The sequence below is a fragment of the Capsella rubella genome, unplaced genomic scaffold, assembly GCF_000375325.1.
Source record: "Capsella rubella cultivar Monte Gargano unplaced genomic scaffold, Caprub1_0 scaffold_5, whole genome shotgun sequence".
NCBI lineage: Eukaryota > Viridiplantae > Streptophyta > Magnoliopsida > Brassicales > Brassicaceae > Capsella > Capsella rubella.
The window spans coordinates 698,934-722,401 of NW_006238919.1; the positions used below are offsets into that span (position 1 = coordinate 698,934).

The 23,468-nt window shown below is 32.4% G+C and overlaps 4 protein-coding genes and 2 non-coding genes across 7 annotated transcripts; 3 read left to right on the forward strand and 3 right to left on the reverse strand.

Annotated features, from left to right (window-relative positions):
- The first annotated feature begins 4,753 nt into the window (after positions 1–4,753).
- LOC17886542 (F-box/kelch-repeat protein SKIP11) lies at positions 4,754–7,123 on the forward strand. Of its 2 annotated transcripts, none has more exons than XM_006290989.2 (2): positions 4,754–4,919; positions 5,037–7,123. In XM_006290989.2, the coding sequence occupies exon 2, from the start codon at positions 5,367–5,369 to the stop codon at positions 6,783–6,785; it is 1,419 nt and encodes a 472-aa protein (XP_006291051.1). In that variant the 5' UTR covers positions 4,754–4,919; positions 5,037–5,366; the 3' UTR covers positions 6,786–7,123. The 2 variants fall into 2 exon arrangements, with proteins under 2 accessions (XP_006291051.1, XP_023637864.1); XM_023782096.1 differs by having other exon boundaries at positions 5,061–7,123.
- Positions 7,124–8,813: 1,690 nt separating this feature from the next.
- Positions 8,814–10,905, forward strand: LOC17887294. The gene is made up of 3 exons (XM_006291445.2): positions 8,814–9,404; positions 10,114–10,303; positions 10,453–10,905. The coding sequence occupies exons 1-3, from the start codon at positions 8,863–8,865 to the stop codon at positions 10,645–10,647; spliced, it is 927 nt and encodes a 308-aa protein (XP_006291507.2). The 5' UTR covers positions 8,814–8,862; the 3' UTR covers positions 10,648–10,905.
- Positions 10,906–14,565: 3,660 nt separating this feature from the next.
- TRNAA-AGC lies at positions 14,566–14,638 on the reverse strand. Its single transcript has one exon. It is a non-coding gene; the product is annotated as a tRNA-Ala (tRNA).
- A 192-nt stretch (positions 14,639–14,830) lies between these two features.
- Positions 14,831–17,399, reverse strand: LOC17885936. The gene is made up of 9 exons (XM_023782615.1): positions 17,302–17,399; positions 16,887–17,125; positions 16,762–16,794; positions 16,576–16,671; positions 16,168–16,487; positions 15,823–16,034; positions 15,481–15,737; positions 15,206–15,384; positions 14,831–15,091 (listed from the first exon to the last, which is right to left on the reverse strand). The coding sequence occupies exons 2-9, from the start codon at positions 17,104–17,106 to the stop codon at positions 15,017–15,019; spliced, it is 1,392 nt and encodes a 463-aa protein (XP_023638383.1). The 5' UTR covers positions 17,107–17,125; positions 17,302–17,399; the 3' UTR covers positions 14,831–15,016.
- A 186-nt stretch (positions 17,400–17,585) lies between these two features.
- On the forward strand, positions 17,586–17,781 carry LOC111830803. Its single transcript, XR_002834132.1, has one exon. It is a non-coding gene; the product is annotated as a U2 spliceosomal RNA (small nuclear RNA).
- Positions 17,782–18,980: 1,199 nt separating this feature from the next.
- LOC17887154 (protein PHYTOCHROME KINASE SUBSTRATE 1) lies at positions 18,981–20,641 on the reverse strand. The gene has a single exon (XM_006292916.2). It carries the CDS (start codon positions 20,490–20,492, stop codon positions 19,119–19,121), a length of 1,374 nt encoding a protein of 457 aa, XP_006292978.1. The 5' UTR covers positions 20,493–20,641; the 3' UTR covers positions 18,981–19,118.
- Between the last annotated feature and the right edge of the window lie 2,827 nt (positions 20,642–23,468).

The window sequence follows — 23,468 nt, forward strand, 5'->3', positions numbered from 1 at the left end:
AAATATTTATAAGGTTTTAAAAGGTTCTAAACGGCATTTATAATGTTTTTATATGGTTTTTAAAAGGTTTACACAGTTTTTATAAGGTTTTTATAAGGTTTTTAAAATGTATTTATACGGTATTTATGAAATATATATATAAATTTACACACATATAAAGATCATTTGTGTCTATAAATATAAGTTTACACATATGTTTTTGATAAATTTCAAATTTTATAGTGATTTTTTGATAAATCTAGAAAGAGAGGTATTTTTAAAAAGTGGTATTGGAAAAGAGGTATTTTTAAAATTCCCCCTTTTTTTTTTGCAAACATGATAAGACATTGTTTAATTTGACGCATTCCATGACGAAATATTTGACTACATCTTAATTAGTTTCTTCGGTTTTGAAGACATAGCTTTAAAATTAATCTGACAATTAAAAAATTTTATCACAACTATCAATATTTTAAAATACCACCAATGTTATTAATTTTGTTAACGCTATAAATCTATATAATGCGTGTATATACATAACTACTACATAGCATATGTTTTGGGTTCGGTTAGAAAATTTGAAGCTTACAAAAACACAATGGTTTACGCAAAAAAAAGGATTATTCAAATTTTTTTCTCTAGGAAGGGTTTGAAGAAAGTTCAAGCCTATATCAATATAGTAGACAATTTGGTAGCTTTGACTTAATTTTCTCCAAAAAAAAATATGAACCTTTATAGATCTTCGTATTAATCTGAAGTAAATTAATTAAGAAGCTGATTAAAGATTAACAGTAATAAACAAAAAGTTAAGTTTATGTAGTGTTTACATTTTGACAAAGAGCACGTGTTGAACGCGGCTACGACACGACACAAGAAAAGAGAAAAACAAAAAAAACATATGTACCATAATTTAACACGTCATCTCCTTAACGCCGAGCGCGTCCAATGCTGACGTCGTTCCTCCAACGACAGATCTAAAAAAGTTACATAATTAAAAAAAGTTATACAGTAAAAATAAATAAAAAAGAGGTGCGTCAATAATACAAAAATTGTTTTTAACTAATTAGTGATTGGTTAGGCAAATTTGTCTTTCTCTGTCGAGAGGTGATAGTTGTGATTTACAGATTATTACATAAGGATGTGGCACTTTCACGTCACGTATAAACTGTTAAAGCTTAATAATGTATATATAAACTGGTCAATTGGTCATTATGTAGATTAAGATTTAAGAATGTAACCATCGATGGAATTGAAAGATAAAGAAAAATGTGGGAAGAACGTGAAGAAATTAAAAAGAATCACGTCACGTGGAGACAGCTCTTTTACGAACTCTTATATCCACTCACTTCATTAAAATCATTTATAAAGTTGAAATATCTATAAAGCAACTTGATGAAAACACCTTAATTGTCCCAACCAAACATTAAAAAAAAACATCATCTTGTTTGTGTTTCGAGTCCGTTTTTTATACATCATCTTGTTTGTTTTTTCTTCATATATTTGTAATTTGAAAAAAAAAACCCTAAATGTTAAATTTGTAACTACCTAGACGTTCTCTCGATGTCAACAAATCTATACTGTATTTTTCTTTTTTTCTATACAAATAGTTAAGATGTTTTTGTTTTAGCCTATGTAAAAAAAAATATAATAAAGAAGAATGATAATTTTATAAAGTTCGATTGTTCATAACAAATTATAAAAAGAGAAAACAAAAGTATATATGTGAAACTTTAATCTAGCTCTAAACTCATCTAATTCGTTGATAGTTACCATATAAATTTCGTGTTATAAAAAAATTCTCACACACATAACTTAAAAAAATGGTTTGAAATTTACTGGTGGGTGTATATATATCAAATCAATCACAAGAAAAAAAAGAGAGAAAAGGGAAATTAAACTATAGTTGATTTTTGTTCTCGACATATTGTGTTTTGTTGTTGTCCCATAATAGTGCTTTTTACAGTTCTATATATCGTGGGATAATATATGCTTCTTCTTCTTTTTTTTTTTTTTTGTCATATATTAGATAATATGATGTAAGTGCACGATATAAGTTATTTAACTAACTAGAACTTCTCTCTCTTAACACACAGTTCATCTTTTAGAGAGAGAAGGCGATTTCCGGTTAACCGGAAAATTTTAGTTTTGTTTTATAGATTTCCGACTTGGTTCGGATCTTTTGTTCTTCTTAGTCAGTTTTAAATAATGTTTATCTTGTTTAGTTTATTGACTAAGATAGAAAATCTATGTTTTTTGTTCTTGCCTCTTTCTACAAAGAAATATATCGAATCCCGTTTGTTTTTATTGGATTAGCTATCAACTTGATTCTCCTTCAAAGATAGAGTAATATCTTCGTCGTTATATCTTCATCGTTAAGGATTGAAGAAGACCTTATCTAGGTCTTAGGCGGAGCTTCTTCTTGGAGTTTGGATTGAGTTTGACATTTCCTAAGGTTGATCCAATTCTTGCAGCGGTTAAATTTTGTAGAAAGATGGTCCCAGAAGCGTGATTTCAAGCCTTCATCTGTTGCTACGTTCGTCGCCGGCGTAAAAATCGGAGTACAGTCTCAGATTTAAGTCGGTGAGAAGAATTGAGAAGAAACAAGAAGTGGGCCCTCTTGCTTTTGCTTCATACACGTTGGTGTTACGTGTCAATGTTATAGTATGTGGGTTCATTTTAATTTGGGCTTAAATAAGACTTTGTATCATGCTTTTGTACTTTGCCCATTTTGGACTTTCGTTATAAAAACGAATGGTCGACAAAAAAAAAAAAAAAAAACTAACGAGAAATTAGTATGATAGATATTGACTAGCTATAGTATAAAGAAAAATAAAATTATATGATTGGTTTAAAGATGGGATCTTTTTAGATTAGTCGTAAAACCACTTTAGCACCGTCCAATAATACTTCACATGGACATAATATAAGACTTACACACGTGTGGATTCTTCATTGGATAACAATGGCCATTAGTCGCAGGCTCGAACAGTAGAATCTTTCGGCTCGACTTAGAAAGTTTGAATTATTTTTATAATCACTAATCAGGATTTGGACATAAACATTTACCAAAACAGTGTATGAAACTTGTGAAAACATGATAATAGTAACATGATACATGTATGTATATAGACAGCATCACAGCCTCACGTGCGTAGGCACGTGTTTCATGGCCCTAGATTGTTCGTCGCCAGCTTTCTCGTATTCCTAATAATCCTTTTGTGTCCGTCCAGTGTGAGTCTGAAACCAACTGATCTAACAAATATTCTCTTATCCCTCCCCGTACAATATATATATAAATAATTATAGTAAAATTGTTAATGGAAACCACATGAAAATACTACCAAAAAAAAAATAGATTTAACTTTTTAAAAGCTTGGAAATGTTTTAGGGTTTAAGTAAACTAATCACAGCATACGATTTCGAAATTGTTTATGTAGATAGTTAATGTAAAGGTTATATATATTTGTTAATATAGTTTTACATAAACAGACTCATATCTAGCTAGTAATTTGAATATGAAAATGATAATAAACGATCGTGTAAATAAAAACCTTATTATTACCTGATAACCAATTTTATTAAAATGTAAATGCCTTAACAGATATTGATCAACTCAATAGTCATATAGATACTAAATTTTAAGATAATAGTATTATTATAAATTGATAAATTCATTTAAATAAGATGGATCAATAATTTTTATCTGATTTGGAGAAAATTGTTACAAAACAGAAGATTTAAGAAATAATATAAGTTTCCTATAAAATATGATGGTATGATAACATAATGATGTTAAAAAAAAAATTGGTATTGACAGTTTGAGTAATAAAATATTCAAATACAAAAACTAAATATAATATGATCTAAATATAATTAAAATGTTAAATAACTGCAAAATTTAAACTCTCATAAATAAGCATTTTATTTTTCATGTCAAGCATATTTGTCTACTTGTTTGCAAAATAAAATGTACTTTCATAACATGAAGGATGTTAAAAAGAAAACACAAAGATAAGATATGAAAATTCAATGACGTGGGAATTGTAAACTACTTTTTTTTTTCTTTTTTTTTGGGTTTGTGTAAGTAAATTAAATTCCTTTTGACCACTGAAATTTAACAGCTGAAGTACTCTGAAACATCTGCATTCAACGCTGAAAAGTTGATTGTTTCTTTTTCCTGATTTCCTCATCCTGCAATTAAAAATATATTCACACATTCCAATTTGGTATTTTCATCAAAATATAAATATATTTTGTTTTTTTTCTTTCAGAATCAAAATGTCTTCATCACTACTACTACTACTAGCTTAATTTTATTAATAAAAATTTGGACCAAAACATCACTAAAGGAGAGATTAAACCTTTCTACACTAACTAAACAAAATTAACATTAGTACTACATGTATTTAAAGTGGCTAATGGTTTAGGTCTTCATTTTAGGAGTTATTAAATGTGAATTAAAAACCAAATCTAACTCTTTTTCGCTTTAACACCCAAAAAAAACAAATCTTTCTTTTTTGACAGCTAATCAAAAGCAAATCTAATTTATTGTTTTCGTTCTCTAATTAGTATTTTTATTTTGTGATAAATAAAAAAGGAACTAAATAAATATTATATATTTCCTTGTTTAATTTATTTCCGTTTTAATTATTTTTTTAAATAATACTATTTGACTGCAATTAAAAATTTCGATATTAAAAATTAAAAAAGTTAACAAAAGAGGAATAAACAAGAGAGAGAAAAAAATAGAATTGTTCCTCCAAAGATTATTTTTTAACTTTGAAGCTCTCTGAGAAACCAAAGCTTCACTCTGATTCGCAGAGCGAATCAAAGAGACGACCATAGAGAAGAAACGCGAAGAACTGAAACAGCTCTTTAAGCTTTTCTTAATTATATAATAATAATTATTATAATTCTCCTCTTTCTTAATCCCAAATCTCGTAAGCTTCTCTCTTCCAATCTCTGATTCGTAATTATATAATAATCTGTTAATTATCAACCAAACCTCTTTTGTTTAATCTTTTAAAGTATCGATTTTATAATTTTTTTTTCTTCAGCTGATGGATTGATTCATGAACCAGATCGGGGATCGAAGAAGAAGATGCTGATTTGAGTTTCCGGGTTTGATTTGTTTTCTCTTCCTCTCCCTTTTTTTGGTGAAATTGGGTTGGAATCTGGAGATCTGGATCTTGAAAAGCTGGGAACTTTACGTGTTGGTTTGTTCTTGAGGAACTGATTTGATTAGGTGATTGGTTTAATCAACAATCTGAATCCATTTTTCGAATGGTTTTGGATTCGGAATTTGAAGACTTGTTTGATTCGGGTTCGGGATTGATCTGATTTTCATATCATCTAAAAGAAGAAAAATTTGTTAGTTTTTGGAAGATATGTTGGAAGATCGATCACCAGATTCGTGTTTGATTTCAAGGGTTTTCTCAAGCTCTCGTATTTCTGAATCAAAGTGGTCTAAGTCTTACATGTATCCAGAGGATGATGATGATGTTGTCTCTGAGAATAAGCTCGGTAATGGTAAAAGAGCTTTGGAGGTTGTTGGTGAGATTAGACAGACCAAATCACTTAAACTGATGGGTTTCTCGATTAAGTATGATAGTGATTCATCTGACTATTCATTGAGTGGGGAAGAGCAAGCTGATGCTGCCAATGGTGATGGTTCGTCATCGAGACAGGGGCAAGAACAGGAACAATCTGATTCTAACGACAATGGTGGTGATTCATCGGATTCGCATTCTCTTATCAATGAGATTGGTCGGGACAACTCGATTGACTGTTTGATCCGTTGTTCGAGGTCTGATTACGGTTCAATTGCTTCTTTGAACCGGAATTTCCGTTCTTTGGTGAAGAGTGGAGAGATTTATAGACTAAGACGGCAATATGGGTTTGTTGAACATTGGGTCTACTTCTCGTGCCAGCTCTTGGAATGGGTTGCGTTCGATCCTGTCGAGAGGAAGTGGATGCAGTTGCCAACAATGCCTTCGAGTGTTACCTTCATGTGTGCTGATAAGGAGTCTCTGGCCGTTGGGACAGACCTGCTTGTCTTAGGAAAAGATGATTTTTCGTCTCATGTAATATACAGATACAGCCTTCTGACTAATTCTTGGTCTTCTGGTATGAAGATGAACTTTCCAAGGTGTTTGTTTGGATCCGCGAGCCTTGGAGAGATTGCTATATTCGCTGGTGGTTGTGACTCCCAGGGAAAGATTCTTGATTTTGCGGAATTGTATAATTCTGAGCTTCAGACCTGGATAACTCTTCCGAGGATGAACAAACCGAGGAAGATGTGTTCGGGAGTTTTCATGGATGGCAAGTTCTATGTAATTGGAGGAATCGGTGGTGCTGAGTCTAAAGTCTTGACCTGCGGTGAAGAATATGATTTGGAGACCAAGAAATGGACTCAAGTCCCTGACTTGTCACCTCCAAGAAGCCGTGCTGATCAAGCTGATATGTCACCAGCAGCAGAAGCACCGCCTCTTGTTGCGGTTGTGAATAACCAATTGTATGCTGCTGATCATGCTGATATGGAAGTGAGGAAGTATGATAAGGAGAATAAGATATGGGTAACTGTTGGAAGATTGCCTGAAAGAGCTGGCTCGGTTAACGGATGGGGGCTGGCTTTTCGAGCTTGTGGGGAACGGTTAATCGTCATAGGTGGACCGAAGTACTCGGGAGGTGGGTTCATAGAGCTGAATTCTTGGATACCGAGCGAAGGCGGTCCACCACATTGGACATTGCTTGACAGGAAACATTCTCCAAATTTCGTGTACAATTGCGCGGTGATGGGTTGCTGAAACAACATACATTTATAATACTCTCCATTTGAATACCCTCCAGATTCTTGTTGATGGGTTTAGCTCACAAAGTCAAAAAGACTCCATTGAAGGTTCCACGCTCCAACCTTTATGTTTCTTCTTCTTCCTTATTTTCTTTCCTTACAAATTTTTCCATTTGAATACGATCATCTCTGTATTGTTAGAGACCAGAAAACAAAAAAAAACTGAAACAGGTTACAATAAGTTCGTTAAAAGTTAAGCATTTTAGAGTTTGCCAGATCTGGTTAACAATGTTGTATGTGTTTTTAATCAAATATGTTTTCTAATAATCTAAGACATCTTTTGGTCTTTGTTCATAGTTTTGTTGCTTTTATTTTCTGTTTTTGTTTTGCTTTACCTTTCCTTTTATTATTTTTAACAGGTCGAGTCGTTAGATTCACTTTACAGCGTTGGTTCAATGTGTTTGTCATTTTTATGACGACAGAAAAAGAAAGTGTCACTTTTGTTTTTTCTTGGTTGGGGTAAGGAGGCGCAAATGTTATGTCTTTATAGTTGTGTCCTTTAAGATATCTCAATCTGTTGCTTACAAGTTACATTCTTTTGTTTAACAATGTTCTTCTACTCTTTGTTTCGCTTCTTTAGCTTTTAGACTATTTTTTTTTTAGATTTTCGTAATTTACTAGTTAATTTTAATTAAGTAAATGTCATCACATATGCATTAGTTAATATGTTTTTTTGGGACGATTCTAATCCTATATCACTTATGGAGTTTGATAACAATATAAAAGAAAGAGATGACTAATCTGTTAAAGGAAATCCAGCGCAGTTAGAACTATGATAAGCTTAACTATCTATCTTAACATTTTTGAAGTACATTTTGTACTAAAATCGATTTTGGATTATAACCATTTATTTGGTAATATTTGCATAATCAGACCCTTGTCATCTCAATAAATAACAAAACTTAAAAGTAAAATTTGTAATTAAATCACAAGCAAATAGCAAAACTGGAAACAAATATTTATTACATCAAAAACATTTCCTAGAATATATCTAATAAATTCAATCTCTCTCCAATATATTTATATAATCTTATTTGTTTTAAATTTATATTATTACATAAAACATATTTATAATAAAAAATACAATTTTTTTCCGCACATTTGCCATTAAAGTTTTTGAAAACGGACGTATATAACTCAATTGATAAAGGAAAAATATATGTAGAAGTAGTAAATTTTAGATAATAGTTTTAAACCATTACAAATAGTATTAATATGCTGCCAACTACAAATGAGCGTGAAGTTTGATTTTTCAGGCATCCAAATTAAAAAAAAAAATTCAGTTTCATCTGGTTCTTTATTTAAGAAAAAAAAACTTTTAAAATTTTCAAAATATTATAATTTTTTTAAGTTTAAAATGTTATTAAAATTAAAAATTTCAAAAGCTTCAAATATTATCATATTTAATTAAGCTTTATAGACTATTAAAAATATTTAAAGTCTACAAAAATTTAAAGTCTACAAAAAATTAAAGTCTTATTTAATATTTTAACTCTAAAAGATTATTCTAATATTTTACATAAATATGATTGAACGGGTTTGAGTTCACATAAATATGATTATATTTTTCTTACAGATTGCCTCTATTTAAAATCTTTTACGGGTTAAAAAAAAATATATTTTTTTATAGAAAAATTGTCTCGCGGTGTGCAGTGGTTTGACCATATATATCTATGAATATACTTATAATAAAAATTCATAAAATTATATAAAATTAAAATGAAATAAACTAATTACAAAAAGACTAATTAATGAAATATATTAAATTATAGATCCGTGGTGTAGCACGGGGTAAATCCTAGTATTTTAATAAAAAAAGTCACAAATGGACAAATAATGCTAAAAATGGATTGATGCATATTTAAGCCCATTAACTTAAAATGTTTTTAAGAAAAGCCCAACTATAAATTGGGCCGATAATGTTTAAGCCCATTAACTCTAAAATCTTGCAGGGTTTAAAGTTTCTGATTTTACTCATCTCTCTAACGCCATCATCGCTCTGTAGAAGAGCTTCCATTTTCGTAACTGAGAAGATGAACTCCCTTCATCGCGTAGTAGGATTGGTCACAAGAACAACGAGAAGTCCAATTTCTTCAACAATTTCACATTCCCGATCGAATCTCCCGTCGATTCTCGTCAATCTGATGTCAACAAAATCTCGAAACGATGAAGACAAATGGAACGACGCTTGGGAATCAGCTTGGTTACCAGATGATCTCACTGATAAGAGCAGAGCTCCATGGGAGACGGACGTGAACTTCGATTCGAAAGAATCAACGATAGAAGAAACCGATGTGGAAGCAAAGGCGTTCGTAGAGGATATGAATGAGCATTGGAACGAGAGAAGAGGGAAGAGTGGGAAAGTGGAGGAGAAGAGAGGAGAGAAGAAAGAGATTGATGCAGAATCGCTTTATAGTTTGGAGACGATGAAGAAGGATTATAGATTGAAGAAGCAGAGAGTTCATGCTTCTTTGTGGGTTAAAGAGATTGAGAAATTGGAAGAAGCTAAATTGGGTGATTCAGGATCTGGTGGTGGAGCTGATGATATTGATCGGCTTCTTGATAGTTGCTCAGAGTAATTATTCTTTGTTTTTTTGCCCTTGTTTTTCAGTTTCATTGTAGGGTTTTGTTTTATCATTCCTGTGTTAGGCTCGCTTCACCAGGGTTGTGGTTTAGCTAATCCTTGAAATGGTTCTATGATTTGTGTAAGATTGAACATATATAGATTGCTCTGAGGATGATTTCTGGTCATTTGAATGAAGTACATGCTTAGGATTGAGGATCTGTGATCAACGTTTTAGCTGAAACCCTGAAAAGGATTTGTGATTTGTGGTGTTAGCTTGTGTATAAATCTCTCTAGCATTTTCATTTAGTGTATTGAAGATCTGTGATTAAGGTTTTAGCTAAATTCCTGAAAAAGATTTGTGATTTGCTTGTGTACAGTCTCTCTGGCATGTTCATTTAGTGTATTGAGAGTTTCACTATAAACGTTAGAGATGTTGCTATGGGAATTCGGGTGATTTTGAATGATGTTTCACTTTCATGCTTATGTTTGAAGATCTGTGATTTACGTTTTAGATAAGCTCTGAACTGGATTGTGATATGCTTGTGTACAATCTAAGGATGTTCATTTAGTGCACCTGAGTTTCATGTTAAACGTTAGAGATATTGCTATAACCTATAAAGATATCCTGGTGTTTCAATTATATTAATATGCATGTTGTGTCTTGAATATTTGTGTGCTTGTTGGTGATTTTGATCTTTCAATGGGTTAAAACATTCAGGATCTTCGACTCGGTAGACCACGATTTTGACAAATTGGAGGTTTCAAGTGGATCTGAACTAAAGAATAAGCCTGATGGGTGGGAATCAACAGTGAAGGAACATGATGGAAATCTCTGGGAAATGTCACAAAGGGAAGAAGACATTCTTCTCCAAGAATTTGATCGTCGGACTGCCTTCTGCAAATTTCAGGTACCAACCAAATCTTCATACAAATGATCCCATTGGCATATATATACACCAGATCTCATATAAGTCTGATCTCTTCCAATAGAACCATTCAAAAGCTTGAGACTTTCTAGATTTCTTCATAATGTTCTTGAAATTTGAATGATGTGCAGATTGCGAGTTTTATAAAGCAACACATATTCAGTAGAAGAAGACCGATTGATGGGTGGAGATACATGATCGAAGTGATCGGTCCAAATGCGAGAAAAGGGAAAGGAAGTGTTTCTAGGCTCCCCGCTTTATCGGATGTGTCGACTCAGCCTTTCAAAGAAGATACTGACAGTCTCACTACTCTCAAGCGTCGGTAGAAGACTAGAGGAGTTTATTGTGAAATCAATTTATAACTTTATATAACAATAAATTGAAAATTCACACATGGCGGATGTCAGTTTATGTATGTTTAGACAATCCACTAAGGTTTAGGAGGGGGTATTGATGGACTCATGAATTTGATAGACTTTAATAGTGTTATTCAACTAAGTAAACAAAATATGTTTTTGAGTTACATTACTACCAGTTTTTCCAATTTAAGAATATTGTAATAATATTGAAAAACCTTTAAAGTATTTTGTTGGTAAAAATATTCAAACAAAAGTGAGCACTTTTCAAGATATCATCACATTTGAGTTTTAAAAAAATATGAGTAAAACCTTTCTAAATTAATAATTTTTACAAATTAATAATTTTGGGGGAAATTTCAAAAATACCCCTTTTCATATACATTTTTTTAAAAACACCATCAATAATATTCACACATGGCGGATGTCAGTTTATGTATGTTTAGACAATCCACTAAGGTTTAGGAGGGGGTATTGATGGACTCATGAATTTGATAGACTTTAATAGTGTTATTCAACTATTAAAAATATTGAAATTTATCCAAATATGTGTGTGTAAGCTTATAAATATATACACAAATTACCTTTATATGTGTATAAAACTTTAAATACCTTTCATAAATAGCGTACAAAATAAATATAAAAATCTTATAAAAACCTTATAAAAACCGTATAACCCCTTTTAAAAACCTTATAGAACTTATAAAAACGATTTAAAGCGATTTAAAATATTTTAAAATATTTGTATCGAATCTCCTAGTAGTATTTATTATATAGAAGTATTTTATAAACTACATAAAACTTTTTTTTTATATTTAAATAGGGGTAATTTTGAAAATTGATATCTCATGGGGTATTTTTAAAAAAAGGTACACCAAAAAGGGTATTTCTCAAAAATTCTCATAATTTTTTTCCAGAACCAGTATAATATTAGACACATTTCGATAAAATAATAAGATAATACTTTTTTTGAAAATATTTTGTAAATATATGGTCCCAATAATACTATAAATTAATAACTCTACAAAATTGTTAATATATATCTATATAAATGGTAAAACTTTTTAGTGAAATATTTATATAATTAACATTAATTTTTGTTATTCTAACAAATTTCATGTATAATCTTTTATTCATTCATTGTGATTATTTTTTAAGGAGAAATTTCAAAAATACCCATGTTCTAATACCACTTTTTAAAAATACTTTTCTAATTTTATCGAAAAGTCACTATAAATTTGAAATTTATCAAAAAATATGTGTAAGCTTATATTTATATACACAAATTATCTTTATATTTCATAAAAATCGTATAAATACCTTTTAAAAACCTTTTAAAAATAATTTAAAACATTATAAAAACTTTGTAAACCTTATAAAAACCGTTTGGAACCTTTTAAAACCTTATAAAAATTAGGATTTATTCTCTTAGTAGTAATGATGATCTTGATGTAAAAATGAGTACACCAAAAAGGGTATAATTCTATAATTTTTAATTTTTAAACATGAGTATACCAAAATAGGTATTTCTCAAAAAAATTCTTGTTTTTTTATTGTAATTGATTCTAAAAAATTATTGATTATAAATGATTAAATATTTTTATGTATATATAATTTTTATGTACAAACTAGAAAAATCTCTCTATTAATTAATGGGTCAATTTAATGTGTCTTTTTAAATAGATTTTCATCGTTTCAACATTATTAATTTATAGAAATTTTACCATAGATCTTTTTAAATCGTTGTCTTCTTAAAACTATATACAAGAAGGAAATTATAATAATAATAATTTGCACCAAAAACACATAAAATGATATACTATTTTTATCATATCTTAAGTGAAAGTGAAATAATAATAATGTATCATAATTTAAAGGAAAGAGTAATATACGAGGACCAAAATTGTAAAGATTGACATCTCCAAATTTGAATAAGAAAAATTAAAGTTAAAATATTTTATGAGATAATATGAACCTTATTTTGGAAAGAAAACACTCTTTAAAAGTTAGTTTAAGTGTTAAATTTATACGACGTGAAAACATGTGGAACTTACAACACCAATTGACGGACCGAAGGAAATTCCTAAGAACTGGATGTATAAGCTCAGTTTATTTTCAACGTATTAAAATTTAACATCTAAAACTAATTTTTTAAAGGAAAATTTGTAATTTAATTATTTTAAAATATTTTGGTAGTTAAAGAATTTAGTTAAAAAAGAAAAAGTCTTTTAAAAGTTAGTTTAAGTGTTAAATTTATACTATGTGAAAACATGTGGAACCTACAACACCAAACTGACGGACCAAAGGAAATTACTAAGGACTGGATGCATAAGCTCGGTTTGTTTTCAACATATTAAAATTTAACAACTTAAATTAACTTTTAAAAGAAAATGTTAAATTAAATTTGTGAGTTAAAAGAATTTAGTTAAAAACATTATTTTCTTGAACTCTTTCTTGAACTCTTTGAAAATTAGTTTAAGTGTTAAATTTATACTACGTGAAAACATGTGGAACTTGCAACACCAAACTGACGGACCAGAGGAAGTTCCTAAGGACTGAATGCATAAGCTCGGTTTGTTTTCAGCGTATTAAAAATTCACAACTTAAACTATTTTTAAAAAACGTTTAATTTACTTAGAGTAAAATATTTAATGATTTAAAAAGAATTGAAAAGTATTATATTAGAAAAAAATTAAAATTTTGATTAAAAACACTTTAAAGATTAATTTTAAAGAATGGGAAAAAATAGGAAAAAGACACACACAATAAAAACAAAAAACAAAAAAGGAAAAAAAGAAAGAAAGAAATGAAGAAAGCAACGTACCTGGTTGACTTGGGTAGCAAAGAGATGCTCAAGACACACTCGTTTTCAAATGGTATGGCTACCTACTCGTATTGGTTTGGCTCTGGTTCCGTCTGGCCCTTCTGACCATATTTGTCTGCAATTTTCCCAGACACATTCATCAGTTTGAGTCGTAAGAGATTTTCTATTGTTTTTTTACATAGAGGTTCTTTTTTTGTCAACCAAAAACAAAAACGTTTCCTTTATAAGTAAAAATACAAAGTCAAAACTTTTGAAACTGAATTACGTAGCAAACAAAAAAGTCAGAGACGAAGAAGAGAAGAAGAGGTATAAGTAAAAATCAAAAGTAAAAACAGTAGAGGAAACTTGATCTTGAGCGATTAATTAGAGAAATTGTTGAAGAAGAATACAAAAGCAAAACGTTTTCTAGTATGAACTATCACAAAAACCAAAACTAAACCGTTCTTTTGTGATCATAAAATTAATTTATGCAAACAAATCACTAATGAGAATAAGAGAGACACAACAGAGAGAGAGAGAGAAAAGAGTTGTAACCTTGAAATAAAATAGAGTTGTACTCTCCTCCTAAGGATACGAACAAACACTCACAGAGTCACAGTCACCACCTTCATATCATTGGTCGACAAAATTTGATGTACAGAGAGATACGAACGAACACTCACCATCTTCAGGTCATTGGTCTACAACATCTGATTTTGCAGACAGATAAAATTTGCAGAGTGATTTTTAGAGAGAGAGAGTTTTGGTCTTACTAAACTTTGATCATATGAGACTTTTCTTTTTTTTTAGAGAATTCGAACGTTGTTAATAATTTTTAGCCGTTGCGCTTTCTTTCTAAATTTTAAATTTACAATTTACTTATTTTTAATGACCGTTGTTAAAAAAATTACAACGTTCGGATTTGTTTACTGTGGGGGATGATTCATCACTTGATTTGACTTCTTGTGTAATCCGAGAAACAAAACCGTTGAAAGGGCTATATATAATAATTGGGCTTTAACACTAAAGACACGCCATAATGGGCTTTTATTACGTACGCCATAGAAAAAGGTGTAAAAAGAAAATGGAGATGCGGGGTATCGATCCCCGTACCTCTCGCATGCTAAGCGAGCGCTCTACCATCTGAGCTACATCCCCATCGATGACTATTGATTACATCTTTCACATATTTATATATATTTCATTTAGAGATTATAAGAATTTACAAGAATTTTCTTGAACTTGTTAAACTATTCAAACCCGAATGTTATAAATTGGCCAAGATCAGTAACCTCAAATGTTATAAATATTAAACCTTTGGTTTGGTCATGGGCAGTTTAGACAACTCTCTAGTTGTTGTATCTTTTGATATATCCGTACTGAATCGTGTTTGTAAACTTACTAAGATTCTATCTTGGCTCATACACATTTCAATTAGGTTCCTCTTCCATCTTTCATCTCCTTCAAAGTTTCCAAGAAGTGGAATGAAGAGAAAAGTACAAAAATTGTAGAAAATCTAATCTATACTTAAATCTATCAAGCAGGAGGTGAAGGAGCTGATGAATCTACGCGATGGTGGAAAAGCTTTGTTAATGCTCGACGCTCACAGTCCTGAAATGAGAACCAAAATCAGTGGTCAATACAAAAAATTTTATCATCTAAGACCCCTTTCATGATTATGTACTCTTCAAATGAAACCGTAAGGTAAACCAATTTCTATTTTACCTTGAACATGTTTAGGCGTAAGGGTCTATCTGGATTCGATCTCTGAAGTTTAAGGTATGTGTATGCAAAACTCAACTGATCTCGCGAGGTAAACCGATCAACTTCATTGAACCATAGGCAGGTGAAGAGGTTTGACATTGGTGTATGAGCCCTTACAATAAAAGAACCTTCAGGTACATCTAACACAACAAGACATACCACTCAAAAATATCAACAAACAAAACGGTAAATGCATACACAGTTAGAGAGAAATCAATGGTTGACTGACTACTTACAACTTGGAAGAGGAGAATTAGGATCTGAAGGGTCAAATTTCTTAAGTCCATCTGATCGGTAGATCATAAACTGTTCGTCGATGGCCGAGTGGTTGTATTTGTTCAGCCGTTTGTTCTGTATCACTTCATCCCAAACACAATGCCGGTCATAATGGTTCGAGATTGCGAATTCTGATTTTGTTCTCCATAAGAAGAAGTCAATAATCAGCATAGGATCTGTGGTGAGTCTCATCTTACTGTCTATCCATATCGAATACCTGAATTAAGAAATGAGGATAAGTATAAGACATTGGAGGCACTGATATAAATTTAGGAGCTTGAGTACTAGCCAACTAACCTCACCTAGAAGAAGGAAAAAGACGATGCGACAGAAATTTCGGAACCTTTCCCGTCTTTCGCATATCAGTGTAAGGCAAATTGCTCACAACTACAGTTTTCCACAAACCAACAAATCCCTGCTTGTCAGGAACATGACCTTCACTGGCAATTTTCGATAGTGTTTGCTCATCAACAAACATCACAAAACAAACATTTCGCTTCGAGAAGTCACTGATCTGAAGAAACAAACAAGCGAAATGAGAGCTCCGCATCATGATAAGGCTCACATACACTCTTAATGCATTCTCGCACAATAGATAGTAATCTAATGCATAAGCTAAATAATACTAAGAGATAAAGTTTAAAAACCTTTTTGCTTGCAGGTCTCCTTAGAAAATCAGAGCTTCCAAAAATGCAAGAAGACACAGAGACTACACAGTTCTTCATGTACGCCCTATCCTTTTCATTCAAATCAAATCCAGTCCCTTTGACAAAACCACAGTGAACTGTCTGATCTATTGCAGAGTAGGATCTCTCTCTTTCCTTAAGTGTTTGATGCCCTCCAAACCTAGGCTTATCATATGTCTCAGTCTCTACAAAGCCTAACGAAAACCGCGTAAAATTCAAATAACCCTGAGGCTCAAGTATGTGATCAACAGATTCAGCAAGTGCAACTTCACAAGGCAAATCTACATTGTAAACAATACGTTGCCCTTAGATCATCAATAAAACAACACTAGCTTTCATTAAATTTACTAGAGATTAAACAATCCATACGCTTGTTTCTCTTCTTGCTTCCAGGTGGTTTTTCGATGTTGGATTTGTTTAATCCTATATCAATATCCGATGCAAACATATGGTTTTTCAAGTAAGCTGCATTTGATTCAAAATCCAGTTAACAACAATAACTTTTGCAGTAGCTTTTTTTACACATGTACCAGAACTAAGACAAAGTTAGCTTACTGTTCTGCTCAAAATGAGGTAAGAACTCAGAACCTACACCAAATAATCCAAAGAGTGTTTTCATTAATCTTCAAAAACTCAGAAAATCCAAAAAAAGAAAGACATTTTCCTAATTTAAAGCTTACCAATGTTACCATGAAAGAGTAGTCTATGGCCAGAGAATATGCAAGAGAAGAAAAAGAGTGACACAAAGAACAAGAAGACATGCGAGAGCTTCAATTTCACAATCCGACCACCAAACTTTTTGCCTCTTCTAAGAAGTAAAAAAGTATTATCATTCTGACCAGACGGATTCAGATATGGAGACGAAGAAGACACCACCGTACTTCTTCTCTCCGGTAACATTATCTAATCCCCCAAAACACTGCAAAATTCAAACCAAATCTTTACATGTCTAAGAAGCTTAAGGGTATGATTCAAACATCATTCTAAGATGCAGATTTGGAAAAATCCTTCACACGAATTCATGAAAATTTTCGGAGAATCAAAGAACCGAGAGAACACACAAGATTCGAGAAAGGAAACAGCATAAACTCATACCTGAGATGCGAAGATCTCTCTAGCTCACCATGAAACAAAGCTGGTGTGTGGGTGGTGGCGATTTAGAAACTTTATTTATTGTTCTTTGTTTCTTCTTTCTTTAATTACATTGCTAATTACTTACTTAAATTAATTAATAATTGTCTAAATTGTTTATTTATTTGTCCGAAGGCTAATAGGGTTTTGGTGTTTTTGAGTTTTTCTATATCCCACATCGCTCGGATATGAGTTTATCACTCTTGGACTTGGTGTATATAATAGAAGCTTGATGGACCAAACAACTCATACCTTTCTCGGCCTTTTGGCTAAGATCAAGTGTAGTATCTGTTCTTATCAGTTTAATATCTGATATATGGGTCATCGGCCCATACGATATTAACTCTATTTTATTAGGGAGAAGGCCCGTTAAGATAGCTTGCTATCTGGGCTTTCGCGAGTCGCCCATGCGTTGCACTACTGCACGGGCCTGGCTCAACCCGCCAATAACATAGTCCAATCTTTAAAAAACACTGATCATGCCTAGCTCATAATAATAAACTACATTACTGTATTTGTATCCTTCTGGTAATGCAGCTGCTAGGCCAAACGAGACTTTTCTCCTTTCTCCTGTGGCTCCTCCTTTCGCATCAAGATTAGACAATGAATGTTTCACCACAAACTCTATATGGAAGTAAATAAGAACTTGTCTTGGCCATTCTTTTGTCATGTGGGATCGGATTCTTGGGTACCTACATGCCTCATTCACTTGAGCAAAAGAGCAAGCAGATGCTTTGAATCACGGCCTACCAGGATGACTGGTTTTTTGTTTTGCCTTCTTTTAGGTCTCTTCTTGATTTTGTTGTTCATCTCTCCTCCACATATGGAAACAGAGTAGTAGTTAGATAATTTGATTTTGAATTCAATATTTTATTTTTACATATAAAAATAAAATAAATGATGGCTCAATCATACCTCCATGTCTTATTGAGAAGGATACAATACTTATCTTCAAGATCTGTTTATAACTTTATATTCTTGGTTTCTAAAACCCCATGTTGTATTGTATGTATCAGCTTTTTGATGTCTTGGATCACATCTTGGTTTCATTTATGTATTTCTTGAAATGTAACTAGCCCTTCTTGAATTGATACTTACAGAGAAGGTTCAATGGACTGGATAAGATCATGTGAGGGGTAAAATACAATCTTTTTCCTTATGAGTAGGCTAAAGAGACATACATCTTCATTACATTTATTGTCTAAACAAAGCACTTTGGTTCTTTTCTCTCACATCACTTCATAATTTTCAACGAATTCAATTAAGGTTCTTGTCTACTTTACTTTGATCTCAAGACACACATGGCCTTTGATGAGATTAGTTTTAGGACCAGATCTTAGATATGTTAGGTAATATGACACTTTCGTCTATTTAAGTTTCCTCATTAATATAGCTCTTTTTGTCAAACTCTTGTACGTTTGATTCAACCCCTTTGAAGCTAAGACAAAACGAGTATCTCTCTCTCGTGAGACTAAATCCAAAAAAAATAGAAAAAGCAAAATTTGGTGGGGGCAATTTTTGGAATTTGTCTATTCATTTTGCATAATTTCAGATCTGTGTTTTTTAACTGAGGCAAACTGTTATATTCACTCTCTAATCATTTTTGTCACTCTTTGAGTAAGTTTATCTTAGGTGCAAAGAGGTCTCTAAGAAACCCTTTTGGAAGATGACATTGTTATCAAGAACTCAACAAGACATTAGCTCATAGGTTTACAAATCTTTCTCACTCAGTAGAAATTACAGATAAAGAGATTGAAATCGTTTTCTTTACTTTGATGCAATCACTGACTATACAGAAGAGATGATTGTGTGTGAGAAATCGAGCTGTTGCTGATCCTTCTTCGTGCTTCGAAACTCTTAGGTTTAGTAGTAGTCTCCATTGGGAATCTAGGTACATAACTCGGTTGTGTCTTGTTCATGCTGCTTCTTCTTTCTAAATCACCAGAAACTCTAACAGATTTATGACTCTTACAGCTCAACAAGAAACCACTGCCTCCGCCGCTGCTGCTGCTCGAGTTCCGTCTCTGCGGTGCTGGTTTAGCAATGATAGGGATCCGAGGAATCTGAGAAGATCGACTGTTTCTTCTTACAGGACTTGTTGCACATTCCGACATAACAGAGAAATCTGCTGCACTTGCTGTTACTATGCTCCACTCTACGCTTACTTCACTTGGAGCATAACACGTAGGTGAAGCTGGATCACTTCCTTGCCTTGTAAGTAAGGGTTTTGGTTTCCCTGTAAGACTCTCTATCTCGAAAAGATCCGCGCTTGTATCACTCGCTTCACTCTTTTTGTCTTCCTCCTCTGTTCTTGATTCCCATGGACGCAATGCGAGTTTCTGCTGAACAACGATCCTCTTCTTCTCAATATTGACAGGAGAGCCGAACACTTCAAGTGACTTCCTCTGCGATAACTCTTCTTGCTTCTGAATCCTGATCAGGTCTGAGTTCATATTCGCAGAAGAACTCATATGATTCTCCATCTTCCTCTTTGTGAAAACAGAGATATTCGGATCAGAGCTTCTCTTCACCGAGATATTCTCGTCGACGTCTACTGAGTTCCCATCAGAACAGGCGCATTTACACCCCAAATTTGCGAGAAAACTCTTCTTATTACTGCTCACCTTTTGAATCTGACCCTTACTGTTCTTCTTCTCCTGCAAGGAACTGTTGCAGCTATTCACCAATTTGTTCTGAAGCAACACGCTCTGACTATTCCAGCTTGATTCAGACCTGACACTCGGAGTTCCTGTAGATTTCTTCTCGCTCTGCTTCTGATCCAAGATGGTTCTCTCAGCTTCCGGGTTTGTCAGAGACAGAGACAGAACACTAGAACCTTGGTCTGAATTATCCATGTCTCCATTGAAGTACTTCTCAGCTCCAAACACACCAATCTCCGGATCTTCAGAAGCTTTCTTTACAATTTTCGTCTCTTTCCCAAGCTCATCTCCTTTTTGATTAATGCTCACGGTTAAAGTTTTGCTGGGTTCCATGAGCTTCTTGGTTGTGACAACACCATCTTCCTTGATACTCAAGTAAGATGAAGAAGAAGAAGAAGGAGAAGAGAAAGGAACATAGAGAGTGTGACTGTTGTTACTCTTCATGAAATCAAAAGATGTCTTTGGAGTTGAAGAAGATGATGTTAAGGTCACCATGTTTTCCCAACTTTTTTTTATTTTTTTTTTCTCTTTTTTCTTAGCTTGTGTGCATGTGGTGGATATGTGGAATTAGGATATAAATAGAGAAAGAAGACGAAATGTTTGATAGCTGTTTTTTTTTTTCTCTTCTCTCAAGCTAAAGTGTTCTGATCTGATAAATGTGAAGAGGGTTCCACTTTAAGAGTTATCTGGCCAGTTGTTGTGTATGAACTGATGATTTATTTTGGATAAAAATGTTGGATGATGAATCTTTATCAATCAATGGAGAATAATGGAAAAAAATAATGTTACCCCGTGACCACTCAAATAAAGGAATTATAGTGACAAAAATGACATGGTATCAATTTGATTGGGACTTATAATTAATTCAGTACTCACATAGTCACATTTGCAATTGGTTCTCTCTTAAATACTGGTCTATCCTTAACTATTACTACTATTATTTTGCAGGTTTCAGATTTTATTTTATTTTTGGTTGAAGAGGTCTCAAATACCCAACTCGGATTTAGACAACTGCGGAACAGTAAATGCGAATTAACAATATAAAAACGCAAATTATCAATTTTTAAGAATTTAAATGATTTCGGTTAATTAGGTGGAATTATGTAGTTTAGGTGGAATTGGAAAGAAAATAAGTTGTTTAGATAGAATTAGGTAGAGAGCGAAAATAGAGACAGATCCTAGTTAAAACCCTATATTACACGAGATCATGTATAGGCAGCCCTTTTGTATTTGGTACTTAGATTTAGATTTAGATGTTTAGCCTGTAATTTATAAACACTACACTTTATAAACGACTAGAATGATACTAAACCTACACGTCACGTACGTAGTATAAAACCACGATAACGCCGATTTAAACAGCATTACACAGTATTTAAGTTTAAGCATCTCCTCCTATTTAAAATACGTAGTCTATTAACACGATAGCTTATGCACGCGGCCTAATTTGCACATTCATGTTCTATTCCTTCGATATTTTGCTCTTAAAACCACAACTTTTTTAATTTTTGTGTTTAGTTTGTTAAAGGGCTCTCTTAACCCAAAAGTTTGATTAGCAATTTAGCATGATTGTATGTTTAAAATAAGATAGTACATTGTATTAAGTTATAAACTTATTAATCCATCATGCGATTATCAATTCAAATTAATGACGATCGAACGTTTCTTTGTAATTCTTAATATCTGTTTTGTTTTCAGGGGAAATGAAGTAGAAGAGAGAAAAAATATATAAGAAAATAATCTATACTTTAAAAGTGGAAGTGGGATACAAAAAAAAAAAAAAGAGAGGAAGCACGAGGGATGTACGTATTTTGTTGCATGGGGAGATATTGACAAAGACCATCGAGTTGGGTTTTGTTAAATATAATAGCATTCTCATGTAAATGATTTGACGTACACTCTATAATTTAGGTGCATATATATTAGAAAATTCATATGGTGGTCGTCGTATATTGTGATATATATAATATATAACGAATAATTGTAATGTGTATTATATATTCTTCAAAAAATTTAATAAACTCTCAAACATAAAAATCCATGTATCTGTCAATCAAAGGAAATTGTACATTGTGTAATGGAATTTATAAATATGCGTATTAGTTGTAATAGTCGACATACGAATGGTTGCATCTTAAGCTTTGACCCTACATCATACGTGTTTCATTCTCGTTCTCAACATTTTTGTCTAACAAAAACAAAAGAATTGATCACTGGACGTGTTTAGTATACATGTAAATTTTTTACCATTGTGATAAAAGATTTAGCATGGTTACCAAAGATCAAATATAATACTAAAAGTTAACTTTTGTTCTCATCAGTACAATCTAATCCAATCTCATCACATCAAAAGTTTAAGTTATATATGTCCATTTTATATAATTTTAAGGTTTGAAGTGAGAGACCAAGTTTTGGTTATGATAAAGGTTCATTTATGTTTTAATTAATGCATTCAAAAATAATGAAAATTTAGAACCCCAAATTTCTTTATGTATTAATGTAATAAATGGAAAATTTGGTTCTTACCATAAAAGACTAAATAAATTAAATATTATCATGTAGAGATTTTTTTTTTTTTTTTTTTTAATCATCATTCGAAAGAGAAGGCTCAACCGAGCCAACTCAATGGGCAATATCATGTAGAGATCACTTAGAGAATATATGGAAAATCTCTTTATATAGTTTCAGTCGATATGGTACCGGTTAATTTAAATCTTTACATATTATTTTTGCTGGTGAAAATGTAAAATTTCCTATATTTAAGCCCCTAATTATGATTAACTCTCCTTATTCACTCTCTTCATTAACGTGATATAGGGTTTCTTTTCACGATGATGATCTGCAACGAGTGCGAAAACGACACCTTTGAAGAAGGAGACGACGGGTTTTTCTACTGCCAACGATGCGGTGTTGTGGCTGAAGATATAGTCCAAACCGGCGTCGACCAAGAAGATCTCGTAGATGCATGGACGACTACGTTACCAATGTTCACAACGCCATCAAGAACTTTTCGTAGTCGCTCAGGTTACTGTGGATATGGGAGACCGCCCGCATCGAGATGGACGATAGAGATGTTGCCAAGTGTAGTGGTCGTGGAGAAAGGGGAGTGTGCGATATGTTTGGAGGAATGGGGCAAAGGTGAAGTAGCTAAGGAGTTGCCATGTAAACACAAGTATCACTTGGAGTGTGTGAAGACGTGCATGGTTTAAGATTAACGCCACGTGTCCTCAGTGTAGATACAAGATGCAACTTGAAGCTGAAGAAGAAGAAGAAGAAGTGGTGACGACGAACGTTGTTTTTAGCTTTGATGAAGACCATGATTATTATTATGATTTTTTCTGATCATCATGTTTATGAAGGTCTTTATGATACTGATTATGAGACTGATTGAGACGAGTGACCAAAGTTGATGTTTTCTACAATTTTTTTTGTATTGGTTTTTGGTTAGAGAAGTGGATTTTCAAATTTCAT